Consider the following 24853-nt stretch of genomic DNA (forward strand, 5'->3'; position numbering starts at 1 on the left):
TTGGAAGATTTAAGTGGAAGCTGAACCATTCTTTGCAGCCAAAGCCAATAAATACTAACTTCCGATAAATACTAACTTCCGAAATCTCCTTACTACCAGATGAAAATGGGCCAGTAGAAGAGACATTGGCCAATATCTGCCATCAGAGCTGGTGAGGCCGTGGGCAAAGCTGAGCCCCGGGCATTTGTTGACTCCACCCCTCTGCATGACAGCTCCCTGGAGATGAGTTTGTACTGTTGTACATTTGTTACGTTCTTAACTTCCTCTGTTGCTTCTGTTATATTTCTCAGTAAATAGTGGGTGTTCAATCATTGCAGTCAATCGACTTCCTAAAAAATTCTGTTGAGTTCTTGGAGGTGGAGTTATTGTGTTTACCTGTGAGCTTAGAAGGTTTTGTTCGGCTTTGAAGCCAAAGTTGTGTGGTAACTTGGAGAAGAAAGAAAACCTTCGAGAGCCCATAATCCTGCAGTCCTGTGTCTCCTCTGCCTCGTCCCAGGTACAAGGAAAAAGCGATGCTGATTTCTGCCTGAGAAGTCGTGCAGACTAAATGTGCATACAGCCTCTCGAGTGGTGTCTAAGATAAGTAGCTCTTCACAAACGTCCCATCTCCACTTTACATCCTTTGGTCTTTATTGTTTTAAAATCGTGGGGCAAAAAAACCTTTTGCAATTAGTTTATTTTGAAAATTGTTAGAATTTAGTACCAAAATCCAGTTACCCTACATCTTTCTGGAGGTCCTCCAGCCCTTCCCCTTGAGGCACCGAGTGGTCATGTCTTATCTTTGTGTGGCTCTTTTGTCTGCTAGGATGCCCTTTGCTTGGTAGGTGACTGCATGTATTTAAGGTGAAATTAAGAGGTCAGGTCACTGGAAGCATTTCTTTTCCTTAAAAGGAGTTTGACAAACTGTTTATAATAATTCTGAGTAGTGCTCAGAATTTTTTAGTTATCTGGATTTGATTCTTTAGAATCATTGCTTTCACAAATTCCTTTTGAAATCCATTCTGTAATGAGATACATGTTAATAAATCATGGCAAACTAAACACGGTATTAAGTGAGTGATACTAGCCTCAGTTCTAAGTGTTACAGGTTTTAAAGCACTGTGATAAACACTTATTTCTTTTGATACTTCCAGTAGCTTGGTGAGTTTCTGCAAAAAAATGAAATAATCCAAAGCATTTTTTGGCACTCAAATTCAAGATCCCTGTATTACTGTAGTACCAGGAAGCTGGAGGGAGCATAGCTTTAGGAATAGAGAACCGCCATTGGGGTCCTAGCTCTGGGCTGACTCTGGGGCCTCAGCTGGGTCCCTGGATGTACAATGAAGATGAGAGCTGCTTTGCTACAGTGTTACAAGGATTATGGGTGCCTGGGTGGCTCAGTCGGTTAAGCATCCCAACTTCAGCTCACGTCATGATCTCACGGTCTGTGAGTTCGAGTCCCATGTCAGGCTCTGTGCTGACAGCTCAGAGCCTGGAGCCTGCTTCGAATTCTGTGTCTCCCTCTCTCTCTGTCCCTCCCGCAATCATGCTCTGTTTCTCTCTCTCTCAAAAAATGAATAAACGTTAGAAATAAATTCTTTAAAAAAAAGGATTAAATACCTGGAGGACAGTAAATACATTCCCGCTGCCGATATTATTGTTATATTTTTGTTAATTATCTAGGATGGATGGAATTAATTCCTTCCTTCCTCTTTATCAACCTTTCCCCCTTCCTGGAGGAATTTGACTTTCCTTTCTTTGTGTGTATGTTTTAATCTTATGTGTTGTACGTATACTTAAGAGTATTTGTGCATAAATATTTTCTCTGACATTATAAAAGTAGTTTATTTACTCCCAAGCATTCTTAATGTGGACTGTGTCCCGCCTCCTGGAAGGTACGTGTGTGTGTATTTATGATCGGTCCATTCATCCTTATTGGACAGCAATATGCATCTCTACTCTGCTGCGCCATTTATTTCTGTTTATGGAAGATTATTTGCAAGATCATGAGCTGTGTGAAATCAGTCTAGCCTGGGCAGGTTTTAGTTATTCAAATCTGGTTTGAATCTAATAGGTATTCAGTTAGGTTTGGATTGCTTAAATAAAATCATTCCTTGGTGAAAACATTTGTCATGGTGGAGGTTAAAAAATTTCTTTTCAGACCAGCAGCCACAGTAACATCTTAGTAATCTGTCAAATAGAATTTACAGTGGCTTTGAACACTATTTATATATCTTTTAAGATCAATTTAAATCCTCCAACTGGGCGGTTTTATTATTTTGAAATAGATTTCTGAATGTTGAGCATGTAGTTCTTCTGCCTTGTGTGGGCTTCTCGTTACTACAGATCCAGGCTAAGCCGTGTCCTCTGATCAATTCATTCAGGGTTAAGGTGCTTGGAGGGGGGCGGGGGGGTGTCTACTGACTGTATTTCTGTTCCCACTAGTACTTTATTGTGCAGGCTGATTGGTGCTATTGGTCTGTGACTTTTATGAACCTTTAAAATGAGTTTTTACTAAGTAGCTTTTAAACAACTAGTAAGATGGGCTTTGACATTAGAGAGACCTTGATGTCAGTCCTTACTTAACTACTTATTACCTAACTTTTGTCAAGCTTGTTAACCATTTGAATCCTCAGGGTCTTCTGTAAAATGGACATGATAGACCATAGTTATGGTAGAATAGAGAGAGACTGTAAGTCACACACAGCGCCCTGGACTTGGTGAATCATTTTCAACAAAGTAATGATAATAATTAGTACTGGTATAAGTGACCTCTAAAACAACTTTCATTACTTTTTAGTATTTTGCTGCGTAATATTACATATGGCAAGCTCCCATGGAAAGTGTTGCACGCAGAGGAGGCACCAGAAACTCTTTGAAGACTCCTTTGGTTTACCAAAGATATAGGGCTGGAGCACGCTTGTCACCTTTCCAGGTCTCTTTCTACTCTCCCCGCACTGTTCTGGGCCCAGGAGGCTGATGGGGATGACGTGAGGGCTGTCTGAGCAGACACTCCTCCCCTCCTCTTTGCCTTTCCTTGTGCCTTCATGCTCCCCGTGTTAGGGCAGTAACACCCCCCTTCCTGAGTAACCCCAGAGTGCTCGGCCGTTCTTTGTTGCTATAATTTTAGGTTCTCTGTGCCTGTATATAGAGGCATTTGGTTAAACCCTCTTCAGATTACCTAGTTTGAATGCCGTATGTCTCCTTTTGAAATCCTGTCTCTTGGATCATTTACCCAGAAAGAGAACAGAGGCTGTAGGAATAGGCAGAGTTGCAGAGTATCAGGGTTTCTAGCTGACAGTTTCTGACACTAAAAGGAATTGTGTATGCGCTCAGCATAGGAACGTATGGGTTCACGAACACATTTCTTTCACTGACCTTTTTTGGAGAGAATGCATTTTTTTTCTTTTACAGAAGCTTGATCACGTTGTTAGCTAGACAAAATGTTTTAATGAGCTGTTGATGGAATATTTTGGGACGTGTCCCGCATTCGGAGTCCTGGATTTGAGTCTCAGTAATGTTGCTTGCAAACTCTGTGACTCTCAGACATGTATTTTCAGAGTTGTCTCCTGTAAAATGTGAATAACGCTCCCCAGTCCTGGGATATTGTCAGGGTCATGTGAGATAATGCAGTGAAAAGACTAAATGTATTTGTAACGATGCGTTCTTTTCGGCATCCATCCCTACAGCGTGGACCTCATTCCAGCCACCCATGCCAGGCACCATGGAAGGGATTGAAAGGGGGTAGCTGACAGTCTGTGGGAGAAGACGGACTTGAGTGGGAGGCTAGACCCATGGCGAGCATCGTGCTAGAGTGCTGTGTTTCCTTGGGTAACTAGTGTGGGAATTCAAGGACAGCCTTTCCAGGAAGTATAATCTAAGTAGGGATGCGAAGAGAAGACAACTGCTGCCGGAGTCCCGCTCCAGCCGGTACAGGGGTCCCTGAAGGGTGGACGGTGTCGGCCAGGGAGGGAGGGAGAGAGCCCCGAGAATCTTTCTGGTCACCAGGCAGGCATCTCTGTCCTGTCGGATTTGGTGTCTTTATTTATAGGTCAAATGTTAACATGGCATCAGGAAATGGAATTTTTACAATGGATAGTTCTCTGTGGTGAGATGTTTTTGGAAAATGTACAGAAACAGGTTTTACAAAAGTCTTCTTGCCGAACTGCCCCAGTTACAGTGAGGTTGAGTAACTAAGAAAATAACAGGGTGTTCACATTTTAATAACACTAAGATCAAGTCATAGGTTTGTAGATACTCTTATCCATCCTCATCACAGCTGCCAGGGTAAGGGAAGGGGTTTGTGGAATGTAGGCCTTAGGGAAGGGTCTGCTATACATCATCAGTTAGCAAAGATATATGTGGTAACTTATGTTCTGCCCTTATCTGTTCTTCTCTCTAAGTTAGGCTTTTTGTCTCTGGGCAAGACTTGTTTTTCCAGTTATATTCTTTATAGCACCGGAGAGCCAACCGTGCCTTTAAAGAGTTTAGCTCATTTCCAATACATAGAATAGCCTCATCGAGTGCATTTACCTTTGTGTCTAGTTTTATGATTTCTTGAATAGCTAGAGCATGAGAAGCATTTTTGGTTAGTTGATTTATATGTTGAGCTATATGAACCTCTTGGACTAACACAGCTGTAGAAACAGAATTGTACATGTAAAGGTCAATCTTTCATGAGTAAGGTCGTTATTAGCCTGTTCATAGCTCAAAGAAAGTATGGAGAGAAACAGGACTTGCTGGAGACACGGTGTCTGTTCTCATAATCAAAAGAGGAAGTTCCCACAATAAGTTCCTTCACGAGGTGCAATCATCATAGCAGGGCCAGAATAAGGAGACAAGTCACTCCCGATATTGATCAACCAGGTACCTTGGGGGGGTCGGTGCCCAAGCAGAAATAATTGAGTGGGGGAGGATATCAGTCGTCATCTGATTGGCAAGAGACCGTGCAAACTTGCTTTGACCTCAAAAGAAGGAAAAAAGAAGAAAACTCACCAGGAGTTTTCTCGACTAGTGGGCTCAGAATCCTCCCAACACACTGCAAAGGCAGAAAGCCTGCAGAGAGTTCCAGTCTTGGAGGGCAAGTTCAGAAGCCTACTTACGGCACCGGCATGGCGCGCTAGAATCTGTGGACAGAGGGGGGTGTTGTGGGATCGAGAGTACAGGATGGGGGCAGGAGCACAGCACTGTCCCTGTGCGTTTTCTCTGACTGGGTATTCAGTAGGCTTGATGCTTTCTCCGCACAGGAAGCCTTTGCCTCTGACGCCTTTCTCATCCGTCCAGTGTCCACGTTCACTAAAAGTAAACTGGTGCAGTCCCACAGTTGTTCATCCTGACAGACTGTTTTATTATCTAGCGACGTTTTAGACCCTCTCTCTCTCTCTGCTCTCTCTTCCTCTCTCTTTCCGAGCCCTCTCTCCCCATCCCTCCCTGTATCCCATCCTCTTCCTTTGGTCCTGAGCCTCCAGATCACCTTTCCTTAAGGATGTGTCCCTTCACGGCACTCCCCTAACAACTCCCCTGTTGCCGAACTGTTAGGATCTCAGTTTTGACCTCAAGAGCCTGGCCTGCCTTTTCATGCTTTTGGTCCTCACTTATTCTCTGTGTTGGCCCAAGATAATGACCCCCTTTCTCACCCTGCACCTGTCCAGTCTCTCTACAGGAACCCAGGACGTGGGTCAGGAAATTGAGTTCATGCCTAAGCTTGTTCCCTGATGGGCTCTGTGATGGCAGGGTCTCACCAGCATTACTTGCCTGAGCTACTCCACTTTGTACTGTTAGAAGAGAAGAGGGAAAAGTAGGGTATTCTGTCTTAGTAAACTCCACCTATCAGCTGTACAGCCTGACTCATTGAATGGGTGAATGTGAACTCGTGTTACCCAGGGTTACTTACCTTCACTGGGCAATTCATCATTTCTTTGTCTGACAAACTCCATTCCTTATCCTTTAGCACATATTTGCTAGCTTTTCAAATAATCTTCCAAATTCCAAAGCTGTTAGTCCCTTCTCTGCAGTGCTGTGTACATGATATTAAATTTGTCTGTTTCTGTGGCCCACACTCTCTGTACTCTGTTTGCAGCACCCCCTACTCTTTCCTCAGCACGTCAGAGCGCAGTCAGGGTGTTTCGGGTAGGGGCCAGTCTTCGTTGCCCACCCAAGTGTACCTCACTGCTTCTAAGATCTTGTTTTTATTTATTTCTGAGAGAGAGAGAGAGAGAGACAGTGTGAGCAGGGGAGGGGCAGAGAGAGAGGGAGACAGAATCTGAAACAGGCTCCAGGCTCTGAGCTGTCAGCACAGAGCCCGACGCGGGGCTCGAACCCACGAACCATGAGATCATGACCTGAGCCGAAGTTGGACGCTTAACCGACTGAGCCGCCCAGCGCCTCTTCTAAGATATTATTAGATTCTCAAAATAAAATATTTTACATGTAATTTTCAGAAATATATCTGTTGCTTCAAGTGAGATAAGTTTCCCAGGTCAATTCCCCATTAGTTTCAGTGAAATAATACTTGAATGAAGAACCTGAAATGAATGATCAGGAGAGAGTAAATCTCTGGATTATTAGCCAAGATGCAAAATGGACATTCCTGTATAAATTTTTGTTCTGTTCTGTTAAGGTCTTTAAATTTTGTTTAATGTTTAAAAATTTAATTCTGTGTAAATTTGAATCGGTAAAATACTTATTTTTCAAAAAATTGAATAACATAAAAGATAAAGTGAAAAGTGTCCTATCCCGTATTTACTGTTCAGTGCGTTCTCTGATGCCCACTAGGTCACCACTATTACTAGTTTCTTATGTGTAAGGAAGGGGGCATTTTCTGTAAATATGAACATATATTCTTACACTGTTTGACCCTGTGTGTGTGCGTGTGTGTGCACGCGTGTGCACACTGAACAGTGTATCTGGTGGAGACCTTTTTCGATCAGAACATAGAGTTCTTGATCTTGTAAAGTAGCTCTGTGCTGTTTCATCCTGTGGATTTGCCCTGGCTTCTAAAACCAGGCTCCTTCTATTGATACCCATTTAGATGATTATCAGGGTTTTGCTATTAAAGACAATGCCGTAAATAGATAGCTTTGTACGTGATATTTTACATTTATCTAAGAATGTCTGTAGGGCGCATTCACAGAAATGGAGTTGCTCAGAAAATATCAATTTATATGTGCTTGATTCTATGAGCAAATTTAAGCATTTTTTAATGAAAATTTATGGTGCTCAAAATATTTGATATTTTAAATAAATATTGGAAATTTAACTTCTGTAAATCCAAAGATTATTTGGCTGTTTTTTAGAGGATTAGTGGATTTTACTGTATTTGGTGGGTTAAAATAAAAACGTAAGTGGCCATTGCTTAGGAAGCCCTATATTAGCCCAAGGCAAAAACAAAAACAGAAACAAACAAAAAATAAATGAACAAATAAAAAGACGTTAATAACTGACACTAGATTAGTGGACTGACAGAAATTTGATGTCAAGCATTTGACAAGATAACATTTTATTCCCCTACAGTTTCTAAAACCTAGTCACACATGTGGGTATTATTTCTGAGCTGGAGGGGTGGCCTTGGTGTGGTAACAGGCGTAGTCTGGGGATTAGTGGAAGTCCAATCCCTCATGCCTCCGATTTCAGAAACCGGATTAGATTTTCTCCATGGTTGGTCTCCATTGGCTACAGTTAACTGAAAGGTGGGGACACCACCCTGGGTGTCTGTGTGCTCCCTAGAGAAGACCAGGGAGGTGCTCACTTGGGTTTTGGAAAATGAAACTCCCTGTTAGGGACAGGCATAAATACTGGAAAGCTGTTCCCTGATTTCCTAGGTCATCTTGTGTACCCCCCCCTTTTTTTGCATTGTATATTAATTGTAAGTTCATGATTTTTCATGAAAACACCAAACTGCTTATTACAATCCTCAATTGAGTGGAAAATACAGAATTGTTGATTGAATGAATAGTGCCTTAAAACACACACACACACACACACACACACACACAAGTTTTGAATTTGGTCACTGGAGGGCCTGGACATGGACAGTGGTCGTGATTTGAGCGAGGCGAGCTTGCTCCTAGGCACAGAGTTGGGGCTGCCGCGGCCGCCATGGGTGTTAGGTCCATGCCAGGGTGACTGGCATGCATGTGGTGTGGCATCAGGCATCAGCAGCTTTCAGATAAATTTTTTTTTTTTTTTNTTAACATAATGCAAAGCTTACTTAGAGTAGCAAGATATTTTAGCAATGTAAGATTTTCAGAGTTGACTGTCAAGAGAAGGAAATTAGATATCTTTTATATGTTTTTTAATTTTTATTTTCCTTTTCAAAACCATAGGTATATCTCAAACTTTCACATCAATATGTTGTAAAATATATTTTTTTTCTAATTTTTTTAACCTTATGATTTTACGTGGTGCTTAAAATATATCATTGATGCAAGGAGGGGCACCTGGGTGGCTCAGTTCGTTAAAGCTTCCGACTTCGGCTCAGTTCATGATCTCACAGCTCCAGGGTTTGAGCCCCGCATTGGGCTCTGTGCTAACAGCTAGCTCAGAGCCTGGAGCCTGCTTCATATTCTGTGTCTCCCTCTCTCTCTGACCCTCCCCTGCTCACACACTCGCTTTCTCACTCTCTTTCTCTCTCTCTCTCAGAAATAAATCATTAAAGAAAAAAAAGGAATAAAGTTTGAATGTTAATTGTGGAATTATATATTATGCCTGCTATATTTTTCAAAAATCAAAAAAATGCAGTGTTATTTGAAAATAGGTAATTACAGGGTGCCTGGGTAGCTCAGTCAGTTAAACGTCTGACTTTAGCTCAGATCATGATCTTATGGTTCGTGAGTTTGAGCCCCACGTTGAGTCTGTGCTGATGGTGTGGAGTCTGCTTAGGATTCTGTGTCTCCCTCTCTCTCTGCCCTTCCCCTACTCATGCTCGCTGTCTCTGTCTCTGTCTCTCAAAAATAAATAAACATTAAAAAATAGGTAATGACTTTTATATTAAAGAACATTTATGTTCATTAAATTTTCTTTGTTTTCTTTCTACAAAGTTTCAGTATATCTAATTTTGTTGAATCTTGTATGCTAAAGGCATTTCCAATTATACCATAAATGCATAAGTAAAAATGTAGAATGAATTTGCTTCTAATTAAAGCTGAAGTCATGAATTGTTATACTCGATGGAGCAGATGAAGTGTGACTTATTGTTATTTACTAAGGAAAACAAAACTAGGTTTGCTTATTGCACCAGTACTTCTACAGTTTCCAAACCCTATGGGCGTGTGTGTATGCATCCGTGCGTGTGTGCACGTGTGTATGTGCACGTGTGTCTGTGTGTGTGTGTGCATATGTGGATATGCACGTGCGTTTATCCATGGAAGATTTCTGAAGAGTATATAAAATTGTTACAATCATTGCTTCCGGAGTATTGGTATAGGAGAAACCTTTTCATTTTATATCCTGTTGCGCTGTTATACATTTTTACCATGTGTGTATTTTACTTTTATAGAAAAAAGTCAAAAGTACTCTTAAAAGGTGTTTTCAACAGCAATTAACAAGAATCATCTAAGTAAGTCATTGCATTTCACATCCGTCTATTTTAATGCACATTGTTCCCATACAGATTCTGTTTAGAATCAGTTTTCAGGATCAAAATATAGAAGGATGCAAGAAGGCAGAAAAACAATCACTCAGTTTATTTGCAGTATTCATAGTATTTATCTTGATTCTTGGACGCCTTGGTCAGAAGCTGCAGAGCTGACGTCTTTTCCTGTCTCTCCGTCATTCTTTTTATCATCAGGACCATTCCTGCTTGCGCCTGTCCTGCTCCCGGTCACACTTAATCCCTCTTGTATAGTGTTTCCTGACACCAGTTGATTTGCCAGCACCAACTGTGTGTCCAGCAGTTCAATGCAATTCAGTTCTGACACTGACTCCTGGAGTTAGGGCAGACCGCACAGAATGGGGCCTGCGTTCCCCCAGACACCCCTGCTTCGGACATCAGCTGCAGGTGCGGTGCCCAGGCCACCCACACTGCCGTCTGACGAGCTGCAGGTTAGGGACGTCCATGACCTGTCTTCGGGTTGGATAATTTGCTAGAGTGACTCACAGGACTCAGGAAGTATTTTTTTTTCATATTTTTAAAATTTATTTCTAGGAGAGAGAGAGAGAGAGACAGCGTGAGCAGGGGAGGGTCAGAGAGAGAGGGAGTCACAGACTGAAACAGGCTCCAGGCTCTGAGCTGGCAGTCAGCACAGAGCCCGACGCAGGGCTCGAACCCACGAACCGCGAGATCACGACCTAAGCGAAAGTCGGACGCTTAACCAACTAAGCCACCCAGGCGCCCCTCAGGAAGCATTTTACTCACCGTCGTGGTAAAGGATACAAGTCAGGAACAGCCCAACAGAAGGAGGGGTTCTGGGGAAGGTATTGGGGGAGCACAGGGAGCCCCCACGCCTTCTGTAAGCACACCACCCTCCTGCACGGGGATATGTCCACCAGCCCAGAAGCTCCCCACATTCTGTAGTTGAGGGGTTTTACAGCATACATTCTGTGGATGCAATTGATTAAATCGTCGGTCACTGATGATTGAACTCAGCTTGGAGCCCCTCTTCTGTGCCCGCAGGTGGGAGTGCTGACTGTGTTAGCTTGGCACCTGCTTAGTGTTGCACGTGGTTGGTTTTTCTGGCAACTAGCCCCCTTTTCCTCCAAGTGCCATCTCGTTAGCGTAAAGGCAGGTATGGCTGAAAGGGGCTTGTTAGGAATGATAAAAGGCACCCCCATTACTCAGGAAATTTGTAGGGTTTTAGGAGGTCTGTGGCAGGAACCCAGGACAAAGGCCAAATACATATTTTTCGTTACATCTCACATATGTACTGACTTTCTACCATGCGCTGTTAAAGAAAGAATTCTTCTGACACTTGTTAAAATGGTGAGGAAGACTTTATTCAGAACTGTCGTGATAGGTGTCAAGACTGTCAGTGTGGAGGCGAGAGCTCACGTCTGACTCTGAATACGAGTAAGACAGTCGGGGGTTGAGTGCTGGGAGTGGAATGAGGGGTGGGTGCACGGACAATAACCAGCAGAGGCATCACTGCCACAGGCTCTGTAGTGGTGACTGCAGCCTGCAGATGTAGGCAGACCCTCCATGCACCCTAAGGTGTCACGAAGATCTTACTCTCTGTCCTAGATGACGTGAAACCGGTGGGCGAGACCGCAGTGGCGCACCATCCTTCTAGTCAGACAGCCCTGGAGAGGAATCCTACCTTTGCCGTTTATTATTAGCAAAATAACCTTTCTGAACTTCCCGCGCGCCATCTCTTGTGAGGGCTGAGGTGTGTCTTGAATGCGGCATGTTTTAAATTCGAGGCTTCCTAGCCAGCAAGCACAGTGCGTGAATGTGCGTGCCCCTTTGTACACCTGACGCCGGCTTCGGACCCTCTCCATGCTGTGCTTCTCTTCCTTGAACTTGGGGATGCTGTGGTCGGTGTGTGGGGGGGACAGTGCGTGTGCACACTCACCCAGCACTCGTTCAAGCACCCGGTGGTGTTCCTCTGACACAGCCAGGCGCCCCCGGCAACAACACGAGAAAACCGCATGCTGATATTTTCCAGGATCTGGAAGGTACACAGAGCGTGTGCTTAGTGGTAGATGTTTGTTGAATGAAGGGACAGATTTTTAGGTAATTGCAGTTTGCGTCCCAGGGGGAGAACGTCTTGGTCCCCTTGGGCTGTAGAGCGGACCACCACAGGCCGGGGAGCTTAGAAACAGCGGAAGCTTATTTCTCACAGTCTAGAAGCTGGAAGTCCAAGATCAGGATGCCTGAGAGTCCGTGTCATGTGACGACTCACTTCCCGGTTCGTAGCCGGCAGTCTCCCCGCTGTGTCCTCGGGTGGCGGCTGGGGCCGAAGAGCTGTGGGGGCTCCTTTCTATAAGGCGCTAATCCTTTTCGTGAGGGCGCCACCCCCCTGATCCGGGCACTTCCCTAGAGCCCCGCCTCCTGGGACCCTCCCTGCGCGGCTGAGGGTTTCAGCACGTGAGTGCAGGGCACAAACCTTGTCGGTAACAGACGCGGCACGGAGGTACCCCGTCTCCTTGTCACCTAGCAGTCGCAGCAAGTGTTTTGTGAGTGTCAAGTGATTGGTTCTTCCCCTCCTGCCCCATCGGTGAAAGGTTTAGTCACACATGAAAAGTAGTATTTGATGTGGCTGAATCTAGACGGGCATGTCTGAAATTGAAATAATAACGTTAATAAGTAGAGAAAGGAATGTTAGCGAAGACCTGAGTGTGTCGTTGATCGGTGTCACTTATGTGGAGGGTAGATTTGGTTTGGGGACGTCCACGGACAAGCTGTCTGGGGCTTTTAATGCCGAGGAATCAGTTCCTGCCGGTGTAAACCGCGGAGAGCCAGGCGGGCGTCAGGAGCTTGTGACCCTGAACGGAGAGTCCTCTCCGACTTCTTCGCCATTTGAGGAGCCTCTGGCTAGGATTCCAGAAACCCCCAGAAACTTGCTTTTGTTTGTGTCTGTTTTATAGCTGGTTCATTGCTCCCTTCATTAGCCTGGGCTGTTGAGCTTGGGCTTCGCAGAGCCATGGCTTAGGCCTTTTCCCTCCTGGACTGGTGAGGAACGACTGGTAACGTGGGGAACGTGTCCTTACTTGAAAAACTCCTGTTGATCCGACAGTCCGTATTTCTGTATTTGATTTCATGCCACAACAGAGCTAGTGAGAACTCCCAACCTCGGGGTTCTAAGTCACGTACTTCATGGTTATTTTTTTTCCTCCACAGAAATAGAAAAGTTTCAGAAAGGAGAAGGCAAGGACGAAGAAAAGTACATCGATGTGGTGATTAATAAGAACATGAAGCTGGGACAGAAAGTGTTAATTCCTGTAAAGCAGTTCCCTAAGGTAAGACCGTGAGGTCTGCAGGTGCCATAAGCCTGATCCCAAGGGAGCAGATGTTTAATTTATGTTCTGTTGGATATTTTCTTGAGGCGTCTTCCCGTATGTAGCCTAGCCCTCCCCCACCTCACACCAACACAGCGAACTTTTAAAGTTAACTAAAAACTTCTTTAGTAATCTTATCTTTTCTGTTTGACTGTAGTATGAGTTAAGGAGCCCTAAAGTGTGTTTCTGAGTCATGCTAGTAATGTGACTTAGGATGACCCATGTAACTAATCTTTCTACTTTAGTTCCTTCATTTGTAAGATGAGGCTGGATAGTTAAGAATTAAATGAGATTATTCATAGTAAATGCTTAGCATAGGGTTTAAACACAAAATATTATCTACGCTACTTCTCTGTTCTAGAAAAATATTTTTCGTTTATTGCGAGTGCGGTGTCATTCAGCATGATTATAATAGGTGCTTTAAAGTCTCTATCTGATTCTGAGATCTTGATCATTTTAGATTGGGCGTGACTTGATATGTTGATACTCTCTTTATCCTGTTTTTCTTTCTTTTGAGAGTTCATGTACATGATTTATGCATACTGTTTATATATATCGGTAGTTCATTTCTTTTGATTGTCAAATAGTAGTCCGTTACCTGAATATGCCACAATTTACTTACTCATTGCAAATGAATGATAGACTAAATTGCTGTGGACATTTCCATACAGGTTTTCATACATTTTGTGACGATATGTTTTTATTTCTTTTAAGTAAACACTTAAGATTTAAATTACTATGCACTTGTTTTGAAAGAGAGAACATGTGAGCAGGGAGAGAGGGAGAGAGAGAATCCCAAGCAGGCTCCACACTGTCAGTGCAGGGCCCACGTGGGGCCTGATCCCATGAACCGTGAGATCATGACCCGAGCTGAGATCAAGAGTGGGACACTTAGTTGACTGAGCCACCCATGCACCCCTGTCCATCTTCTATTTTGAAGTGTCTTTTTGGGTCCTTGCCTATTTGTAAGTGGGATGCATGTCTTCTCATCATTGAGTTTGTGGGAGCTTTTTTATATATCCTGGATATAAGCCTTTTGTTAGATATGTTGTGAGTATTTGGCTCAGTCTGTGGCTTTCCCGTTATTTTCTTCATAGTGTTTTGTGAGCTGCAGAAGTTATTAATTTGATGATATCTAATATCTCAGGTTTTTCCTTTCCTTTTATGATTATGGCCTTCTGTCAACTAAATGGGCAACCTCAAAGAAATGTTAGAGTTGTCTTTAAGCGATAGGGCTGGTCTCCTGTGTTTCCTCTAAAGCTTTACCATTATAGCTTTTCCTTTTAGGTCTGTGATACATTGGGAATTATGTGTATGTTGTGATACTAAAAGGTCAGAAGTTCTCTTCGTACGGATATCTGGTTTTCCAGTACCGTTGTTTCAGAGATGTTTTCCTCCCACTGACTGTGTTGGTACCTTTGACGAAAATCGTAGGACTGTGTAAGTGAGGGTCTTTTTCACGTCGGTCATGTGTTCATGGATCATTACACCACTTTTCTACTGGCTCCATCACCGTAGCTTTTTGTAGTAAGACGTGAAGTGAAGTACCATGGCCCGTTCCACTTCGTCCTTCTATTTTCAGAGTAGCTCGGATTATAGGTCCTTGGCAGTCCCATGTAAGGTTAAGAATTATTTCATTAATTTTCACAAAATACTCTGCTGGGATAATGATTGCAGCTACACTATATGTGTTGATTGATTATGGAGATAGGACATGTTAACAACATTGAATCTTCAGTTCCTGGAGATGGTTTATCTTTCCATTTGTAGATTTTTTAATGTCTGTCAGGAGCATTTTGTACTTTTCAGATAAAGGTCTTATTTGTTTTTAATTTATTCTTAAATATTTTATGTTTTTTGGTGAATATTTAGAAATTTCATTTTCTAATTTTCCCCTTCTAATGTAAACCTTTGTAAAATCACCTTGTATTCTGCTTCCTTGCTGAATTCACTTGTTTTAGTGAGTTGTTTTATGGACACACTAGGATAGGCTACGTGCATAATCTTATCACCTGCATAAAGTTTACTTTCCTTCTAGTTTTTAGGCTTACATTTATTTAGCTTGCATTATTATATTGGTTAGTAGTATCTCTGTCTAATACTTGAGGACAAAGAGTGGGATTAGACCTTCTCTCTTTTTTCCTGAAGTAGAGAGCAGTAAGCAGCCATGGGACTTTTGTAGGTGGAGGGAGTCTCCTTCTCTCTCAGTTTTGCTGAGAGATGTGATGCTGAGTAGGTGATGAATTCCATCAAATGCCTTTTCTACGTCTGTTGAAATGAACACAGAATGCTATTCCTTTACACTGTTAATGTAGTGAATCTTATTGATTGATTGTCTAAATTAAACCACCTTTACATTCCTGAGTTAAACCCTACTTAGTATTGTCTATCTCTTTTATATATTGTTGGATTCAAGTGCATCTGTGTTCATGAGCAATACTGGCCTATTTTTTTTTTTCACATATGACAACTTTGTCAGATTTTGATATTAGTGTTATGCCAGATTCATAAAGTGAGAAGTGCTCCTTTCTTTTTCTTTTTCTTTTTGATATTAGTGTTACACTGTTTTTATAAAGTGGGACATCCTTTCCTTTCCTCTTTTTTTTCTTTTCTTTTCTTTCCCTTTCTTTCTCTTTCTTTCCCTTCCCTTCCCTTCCCTTCCCTTCCCCTTCCCCTTCCCCTCCNCTGTCAGCACAGAGCCCCATGTGGGGTTCGAAGCCACGAACTGCAGCTCATGACCTGAGCTGAAGTCAAATGCTCAACTGCCTGAGCCACCCAGGCGCCCTATAGTTCAGTGTTTTTAATTAACATGGCACTAATGAGATTTCCTATTTAATCTTTTGTGATCTTTCTCCCCCCAAAGGGATTTGTCCATTTCATCAGAATATTTTAGCTATTACTTTTTCAAATACTTTTTTTATGGCCCTTTCTCTCCCCATCTTTGGAGACCAATTACATATATAGTCAATCTTTTGATATTCTCAAAATTGTTCCTGTGGCTTTTTCTTCTTTTATTATGGGTTCCCCCCACCCATCCCCCATTCTTCAGATTGGATTTCTACTGCTGTATCTTAAAATCATGGGTTGTCTCCTATGTTATCTTTGTTTTTCTGTTAAGCCCATCAGATAAATTTTATATCAATTATTATAATGATCTGTTTCAGAATGTTTTATTTGATTCATATATAAACATGTCTATAAAAATTTTCTCTGCTGGGATTTTCTGTTTTTTATTCATTCCAGATGTTATGTTATTTTGTGTTATTGAGCACAGTTAACATAGATGCTTTAAAGCCTCCAATTCAAAAATCGTATTCATCTTGGATTTGACCTGAATTGATAAACTTTTATCTTGATAATGAGTCATACTGTTAACACTTTTTTGCATGTGAGTAGTTTTGGATTGTATATTGGGTGTTGTGAGTATTACGTAGTCAAAACTGAGCAGATCTCAGTTCCGTTCTGTTCTTAGTTTGACTTTTTTGTTTGTTTTTGGCACACACGGTGCTGGGGTCACCAGAGATTTGGGTGCATTTTTGTACAAACTTGGAGGCTCCTCATCTCTGGCTGCCTTTCCTCATCTCCCTCCCTCACATTTCCGCACTGTGCTTGCCTCAGACTCTGCAGTTCAGGCCACAGACTCTAAAGTCAGTAGATGTGCCCAGGCCCTTCCCTTCTTCCAAGTTTTGACTCCCTTTCAGAGTCCTCTTTGTTTTTGATCCTTCTCCAGAGGCTTCAGATAATTGGTGTTTGTATTTTGTTTAGAGTTTAAGAATTTCTACTTGTTAACAGTAGTATGATGTGATATGATATTAAATGCGTGTTGTGTAACGACACAGACGCTCGGCCTGCTAGGAAGCTACACAGCCATGTTCGCACAACTGCAAGTACAGTTTTAGTAAAGAGAAAACTACGCTGTGAACATTTCATAAACAGACTCATTACTAAACAAAACCTGGCTCATGGAAACCTTTATAAATTGATCACTCTGCTCAATGCACTAGGTGCTCAATATGCAGAAGATAAAACGAGGAACAGACTCTCCCTGTCTTTAAATAGTTCGTAGCCTAGTAGATGATTAATGTGGGATTAATACTTTATTGTACGTGAGTGAGTTGAATAAAAGTATATGAAGTAAAATCTCAAGTGCTGTTCCTCACTGTCGGCTTTGATGAGGGTGGGGCAGGACAAGTTAGAATTTCTGCATCTGACAGAGAGCAGTCTGTTTCTAGTACTTCCAAGACCTGAAGTAGGCTGCGGTCCACTGCTTCCAAATGCCAAGGGAAGAGATTCCTGCTCGGCACAGCCGAGCACAGGGGCTTCAAGCCAGGCTTCTGTACAGGCTAGTGCAGCACTCGCAGCAGCTCCTAGAAAAGGCTCTCACGCTGGTGTCGGCGAGTAGACGGGGCAGGAGGAGGCTGGCCTTCCGGAGGCAGTGGCCGCAGCCCAGCTTGGTGTGCGGCCCAGGTTACTGCACACCTTCCACCTCCGGGTGGGATAGAAGTGCTGCTTGTGAAACTCCATCTGATCAGAGGATTTCCATCAGCTGAATGTTTTCTCCTCACGAACCACTCCCACTGCTCCTCCAGGGAACGGCACTGGACGCGAGCCTTGTCATACTCAGAGCTGAAGCACAGTCACTCTGTTATATGGAGTTATATGGCGGAGCTTGTAAAGTGTGAAACTCAAAGTAAACACTCCTTTATGGGTTGTTGTTGGTTTTTTTTAAGACTTAAAGCTGTAGAAATTGTTATCCAGAGTCTTCTGCGGATAAACCCCTTACCCTTGGTGCTGAGCAGTGACTAGAGAGGACGTAAGTGCCAAATCACCATCGGAACAGGGTAGTCTGCCTTTAAGAACCGATGGATGCTTTGTGGTGTAGATTTTAAGTTCCTCTCCTGTTGTTCTGTCTCATTCCTCATCCAATCCGTGCATCCACTCACATGTCTAATATTTGTTGAGGGTCTTCTGTGAGCCAGTTACTGTCCCGGGAAAACAGAAGTGTGACATGTTTCTTTGCCCCACACAGGGCGCTCCGCATTGCGGGGAGCGCAGACGCACAGCTCAGCGTCGCAGTGCAGCGTGCGGCGGGCAGTGTCGGGGTGCTCCCGGGGGTGGGGACGGAGTGGGCGATCCCGCTGGCACTCTCACAGCAGCCTCCCCGGAGGAGCTTGCTGGGCTGGGCTGCAGGAGCAGGATGGGGCGAGGCCGAGGGCCGGCCATGGCAGGCGCACACAGGGCAGAGGCCAGGTGCGAAGTGCAAAGCCATTTCATTTGGCTCAGGAGGTTCCTTTCAGCACAACGTGCAGGGGATTTATAGGTAAAGTGATCGGGGAGCCGAGTGTGGGTCGGGTCGGCCAGCAAGGTTTGCGGAGCTCGGACAGGAAGGAACAGAGGACGAGGTGGGCTTGTTTGAGGACAGGGCATGCCGCGTGCAGAGTCGTGCGGGGGCGGAAGTCGCGCGAACCACTTGGAAAAGTGAGCTGCGAGCTGAAGTTAAACACATCTCTTTGTGGCAGTACACACGCATAGACGCTCTACCGCTGCGGCAGGTTGTCTGTGACAGTGTTGAGTGAGAAAAAGACAGAGCGATGTGTAAAGCAGGTAATAACCCATTTGGACAATTATTTGGAAGAAAACAACAACTTGACTGAGCAGTTGTTCTCCCAGAGGATAGGTTATGTGTGTTTCCCGCTTTACGTGTTTCTGTCGGTTAATGGTCAACAGTTTGGTGCAACTTTTATAATTGGGATAAAAAATATTTCCGTTTTGGGGAAGAAATTATCCTGACACCGTTAATTCGGGAGATGCCTTTGCTCTATGATTGTTAAGATTTAGTGCCCTGAGTTCAATTCTGACAGTTTCAGTTAAAAGTTTAATACAGATTTATTTTCTTAATCTGGTAGTTGTTGTTTAATCCCTAAGCATTCTAATACATACATATTGTTTGCAAGTAACATTATGTTCATCAACATGGTTTGTTAACATTGAATGTTTACCTATTAGGTGCCTGTTCTAAAATTGATATATTTGCTGTTTCACAGAAGCTCTTAAGTTACAGGTCTTTGAGAGAGAAAAGAGAGTAGTTATAGAAACATGTTCCCTCCTGGAGTTTGAATTAAAGTGCAGGGAAACCTTCTTTTTTGAAATTGGTTTGCATTTTTCCCTCATAGCACATTACAGACAAGTAAAAATCCATAAATTTTCGGTTCTACAGAAATCTTGATGGGTTTAAAAATTTCTCACAGTAGTAAATATTTTGACAGCCATACTGGTGTGTTAAAACTTCCCTCTTCTGTGACTCCTAATTGATTTTAAGGGGCATATATGACTTTTTTTTTCCAGAGTATTTATGTGAAAATAATGTTTATTTTTGGTGTCCTGTCGCTAGTTTACCTGTAGAGATAAAGTGATAATGTACGTGTATGTTAGTTCCTGATATATGAGCGCCATTACCAAAATTAACATGGCTGGCTAGGGAGGAACTTTGAGACTTGTTGACAGCAAGGAAACCTGATACTAAAAATAATTACTTAAAGACACATGTGTTTGTGATAAGTCACTATTATTGTCCCTCCTGGTATGCATTAACTTTCAGGACCCCATGGTAAAGTAGGAAGGCCACCCTGGACTCCAGAACCTCAGGGGAGGTACTGGCCCATCAGGCCATTGTTTGACCTCACACTGCCTTCTGTGTCAGCCTTCTCCGGCCATCTCCACAGCCCACATCTCACAGGGAACCGAGGGCCATGCAGTCGTAAGTAGAGATAGAGGGATGCACCTGCAGGGGCTACTTTCTTCCTTTCCCAGAGGTCCTGGCCTGGCCCTTGGGATCTTGTGACACGTGCTGGTGTCATGCCAATTAGATAGTTACTTAAATTGATGTTTGCAAATTTGATAGCTTTCAGAAACCATTATGAAGGAATTTCAAATCTTATGTAGTAATTTTCCCTTACTCTCTTTAAAGTTCTTGGTTATTGACCTGGAAAGTAGCACTTGAACTTAGATTTAGATTTGCTAAGTGGACTCCATAAACAGCCAGGCACAAATTGAAGGTTCTTGAATTTACTCATGTTGTTTTGGGGGCTTGTTATTATTATTACTACAACTGTTTTGTTGAACTAAATAAATAATCACAAAATTTGGTTATATACAGCNATGCTACCATATGTGTACTTTGGTCACCACACAGTACATTTAGAAATCAGTCTGTAATAAGCATTGTTACATGTAAATCTTGTATCATATCACTGCTTACGTTCTGAGGAGTGACAGAAGATAGATCTGTGTGTTGGTAAGCCAAAAGCTAAACTCATTTTGAGTGCTTAGCAATGTGTTATCACTGAGTTACATGTCTTAAATATTACTGTACTGACTGTTTTGTCTCTGGGCCCCATGAGGGCCACCAAGTTGGATCAACTGAAAATCACTAGATGGTGGTGGTACTGGACACAAGAAGTATGAACACGCACAGTCCCTCACGTCTAGGAGTCCCTGCCCTGGGGGGTAGCATGGCAGAGACTCCTACCATGGACCAAATGATGAACTTTTATCTTATCAAGACAAGTAATTGACATGTAATTACATGAAACAAGGGACACCCTGATGCTGAGAAGCCATTAGAGAGAGGCCAGAACTCAGGTTTAGGAGCTGGTCCCTCTTGTGTTACGCCCAGCTCTGTCACATACTAGCTTTCCGACATAGGATGTGTCCCCTCTGTGTCTCTGTCTCTCCCTTCCTCTCCCCTCCCCCCATCAGACCAAGCACCTCCTGGACACCTCCACTTGGATATCTCACTCACCGCCTAGATTTGGTGTGCCCAGTAATGATCTTCGTTCTTCCTCTTGGCAAACACAGACCTTTTCCTGAGTTCCTTATTTCACTGAATGACAGACAGAATGTGTACCTAAGTGCCCATGCCTGAAATAAGTGTGTGCTTTTTGTCTATTGGCTCCTCCTTCATTCACCTCCTCCCCCTCCATTCTTGAAATACAGTGACTTATATATACATTTATTATTTCTACTTCCTCAGTTAATTACCATCCGTCTGGATGTCTGCATTCCATTACCACTCCTTAGTTTACATTGTCTTCCCCGACCTGTCTTTTGTAACAGGCTCTTGTCCGCCCGTATTGGTTTCTTGCCTGCAGTTTCACACCCTCCATTTCGTTCCCCACCCTGCGGCCAGGCTGTTGTAGTCTGGGAGTTTCTCCTTAACACCTTAAAACTCATTAATATCTCAGATAGTTTGCTTGTTGCATTTGTTTTGTCATCTACCCACCCAAAGACTGTAATTCAGCCCGAGCAAATAGAGAGAGAAAGTATGTAGATTATGTCACGTTGTCCATTATTTGTGTATGCTTGTGTGTATGGGTTTTGCCTATTTCATCTCCTGGGGATGTTCCTTGTACACTTCATTGATTTTTAGAGTTGCTGAGGTTTAAGTAAGTTGGGCTCTTTGCCATGTAGAAGTAGATACTATGTTAAAATTATAGTCCATGTGGCAACACCAAATAATCTCAGCTATTACCAGTAATGCTTAGTGATTTGTTTTTGGCAAATTAATAAACTTAAGTAATAATATTTTCCTCTAGTTTAATAGTCACAGTAATTTCTGTAGCAAAGAAAATTGATAAAAACTGGGTTGAGTGGTGGCATTTGGTTTGGGATAAAATAAACTTTAATTCCACAAGTATTTCTTAAGAAACTGTTATGTAAGAAAAATGATGAATCCAATATGGGACCTAATTATTCTCAGAGGATTTATACTCTAGCTGGAGAAACAGTACATTTCACTAAATAATGTAGGGTAAATAATGAATTAACATAAGAGAAGTAGTCAGACACTATAAGAATTTAAAGATGTAAAAGAATGCTATTTTTGGAGAAAGAATTACAGATGGAATTAAATTTAGTCCTTAAGCATAAGTTCAGGATGTTAGCAAGCAGAGATCGGGGGGCAGGGGGGGGAGGGGAGAGTAACTGTTGGGCCAGAATGATACAATTCTGGGGAATAGTAGATCGTAGCAGTCTCTGGAATGGTGAAGAGTAAGTAGTCTGGGAAGCCTTCCGTGCTGCACTTTGGCATTAGGATTTTGTATGCCCAGAAGGGAGCCCCGAAAGACTCAGGAGAGGTGGATAAACACCTAGACTATACAGTGGATGGTGTTCTGCATTATAAAAGATCTTCTGTTGTTAAATTCCTCTTAAAATTTAGGAATGATTGATTCAAACACAAGTTTGGAATGACTTTTATTCTTGGGAAATTCATCTGTGGAAAAGCAATTGTTATTATTAGAGGTGATTAGGAGAATCATGAAAGTTACGGTCAGTAATCTGAGTTTGACTCAGCTTCTAGCTACGCCAAGAAATAAGTGTGTTATCTCTGAAGCGGCCACTCCTTGTTGTGTGGGTGCCATGGTTGCAAGTCTGTTATTAGGTGTTAACTGTTGTTTGGAGTTTGGCATTTATGTCATTGGTTTCATTCAACTAAGATCAGTATTCTGGATACCAACTGAAATGTGGATTTATTTAACTATTGGGTTCGTAGTTAAATTATTGGAATTCCCAGTGGCCCCTACAGTTAACGCAAGAAGGGATCTGGTCTTTCTTTTCAAGCGCAGGCAGGTTAGGCGGACCTCATTTACTCTTTCCTTTTTGTTCTTGCCTTTGGGCAGGAGTCAGGATGTGGAGATCTTGAACAAAATGTTTCATGAGGGTTTAATTCTCTTTCCCCTGTAAGGAAAGCAAATGCTTGGGTGATGTTTTCCAGAGAGGGATGTATGCACCACAGTATATTTGGTGCTAGAACTTCTGTTTTATTGTATGTAGATAGCTTATGGTTTGCTGTGTGTTAGACACTGTCCCAGCACCCTGCCTGTAGTAACTCACCTAGTCTTTACACCTTTAGGAGGAAATGATTATCTTCTGTTCACATTTGAAAAAACTAAAGAATAGAGAAGGAATTTGCTAAGGTTCACAGTTACTAAGTAACAGGCATGTGGATCCCAGAAATCTGGCTTCAGAGCCTATGCTCTGCTCAAGAGATTAAATTTAATAGTTAGTACATAGATTAATGTGGGTACTTGGTTCCTGAGAGTGCCGTACGGTTGTGTGCACACTGAGACAGTGCTGTCTGTAAGGGGGAGTTCCGCAGCACAATCGGTTGCCTTAATTTGCTTTCGGTATGTTAAGGTGTATGGCTGTTGTATCTGCCTTGTTATGGATTCATAGGTTGCATTGCCTAGTTTTAGGTAAACTTACCTTTAAATGGGCAAAGATGATTGTGGAAGAAACTGTGGGTTAAAGGTCTAAAAATACATTTGAAATGAGCAAGAAAAACGGCAGTGTGGCTCCTTCCCCTGTGCCTGGTCCACGCCCCGCCTTAGCACAGAGTAACAGCCTCTGTGACCCAGGTGGATGTGCAAGAAGTCTTCTCAAACGGGAAGTATTTTGTCTTCATTAATGCTGAATCTGTTGCCCTGAGTAAGTATTGTGGTATTAACGGAACAGAGCCCAAGTTTTTAAATGAGTTTGTACATACGTACACAAACACGTGTGCATACACATGCATCCTCTTTGTGTGCGTGTGTGTGTGTGTTTATACATCTACGTGTGATGTGTGAGGGCCAGCGCTAGGGATCATTCTTTGCTGCCCAATGTCAGAAATGGCCCACGGGTGCATCTGCGTTTGCCGTCGCCGGTGACCTGCTTGCTCCCTCCTGGCCTTCCTTCATTTGTCACATCTTCTTAGCTCCTTTTTTTTTTTTTTAATTCCTTTAAATTTATTTATTTATTTTGAGAGAGAGAGAGTGTGTGTGTGCATGCAAGGGAGAGGCAGAGCGAGAGGAAGAGAGAGAATCCCAAGCAGGCTCTGTCAGTACAGAGCTTGATGTGGGGCTCGATCCCACGAACCGTGAGATCATGACCTGAGTTGGATGCTTAACCGACTAAGCCACCCAGGTGCCCCACATCTTCTTAGCTCTTAATAAACTGTATACTTCATACTGTATCCAGGCATTTTTTAAAAAATTCTGTATAGCCTCCCTTTTATGTCTCATATCCTACTTCAGGCCCATCTCTGTAGAAGCAAACTACCTTGTTTATCTCAGATAGCACCCTCTTATTTTTTTAGATGTTTATTTATTTTCAAGGGTGGGGAAGGGCAGAGAGAGGAAGAGAAAGAGAGAGAGAGAGAGAGAATCTCAAGCAGGCTCTGCTCTGTCAGCAGTGAGCCTGATGTGGGGCTAGAACTCATGAACCTGAGCTGAAGTCAGACACTCAGCCAACTGAGCCACCCAGGCGCCCCAGCACCCTATTAATTTGTAGGTTGTTTTCAGATGTCTTTTTAAGCGTCTTAATGAACATGTGGACTTTATAGGACACTTAATTACAAGATGCTGGTGGCCAGTCAGGACCCACCAGGAGCCTGCCACCCTGTGTCATGCCGCCGTGGCACACCCCAGGCTCTCTGTAGGTGACACCATGGGTAGTGATCGGTGTTCTCCAGACACTAATTCTGATGGAGAGTCACCATTTCCTGTGGATGCGTGGATCACTGCTGGCCTGCTGGGAACAAGGGGCTATTATAGGCAGTTGTGGGGTCAGTGCAGGGATGAATGAGGCCGGGTCTCAGCCCTCAGAGGGTCCNCTCCCTGCACCCACGCCCTCCACGGTGCCCTGTCCTGACCTGACAGCTCGCTCCCCTCCAAGTGTGCCCCAGAGCTGATGGGAGGCCAGCTAACCCCCGGCTTCTGCCTTTCTGACCTTGGAAGCCATATACCAGTGAAAAAGCGCTGCCACCTGGAGGCCACCATGATGAGCAGAAGCCCTGGACACCCCGGTGAGGGGGAACTGCTGAAACCAAGCACCGCGCACCCCAGTGGACGCCTCCACCAGCGTAAGGGACATGGGGACGAGCCGGGTGGGGGGACTCGGTCCT

General features: G+C 43.2%; 1 protein-coding gene across 3 annotated transcripts in view; it reads left to right on the plus strand.

The window, feature by feature from the left end:
• KHDRBS3 (KH RNA binding domain containing, signal transduction associated 3) overlaps positions 1-24853 on the plus strand; it is a 180677-nt gene that overhangs the window by 47635 nt on the left and 108189 nt on the right. For 2 of the 3 annotated variants that reach the window (XM_077749986.1, XM_077749987.1), the window contains exon 2: positions 12755-12873. In XM_077749986.1, the coding sequence (XP_077606112.1) occupies positions 12755-12873 (119 nt within the window). Of the gene's footprint in view, positions 1-12073; positions 12091-12754; positions 12874-24853 lie in introns of those variants that run through there. The other variant, XM_077749988.1, reaches the window with a different exon arrangement.

Source organism: Crocuta crocuta, unplaced genomic scaffold (assembly GCF_008692635.1).
Source record: "Crocuta crocuta isolate KB4526 unplaced genomic scaffold, BGI_CrCroc_1.0 scaffold119, whole genome shotgun sequence".
NCBI lineage: Eukaryota > Metazoa > Chordata > Mammalia > Carnivora > Hyaenidae > Crocuta > Crocuta crocuta.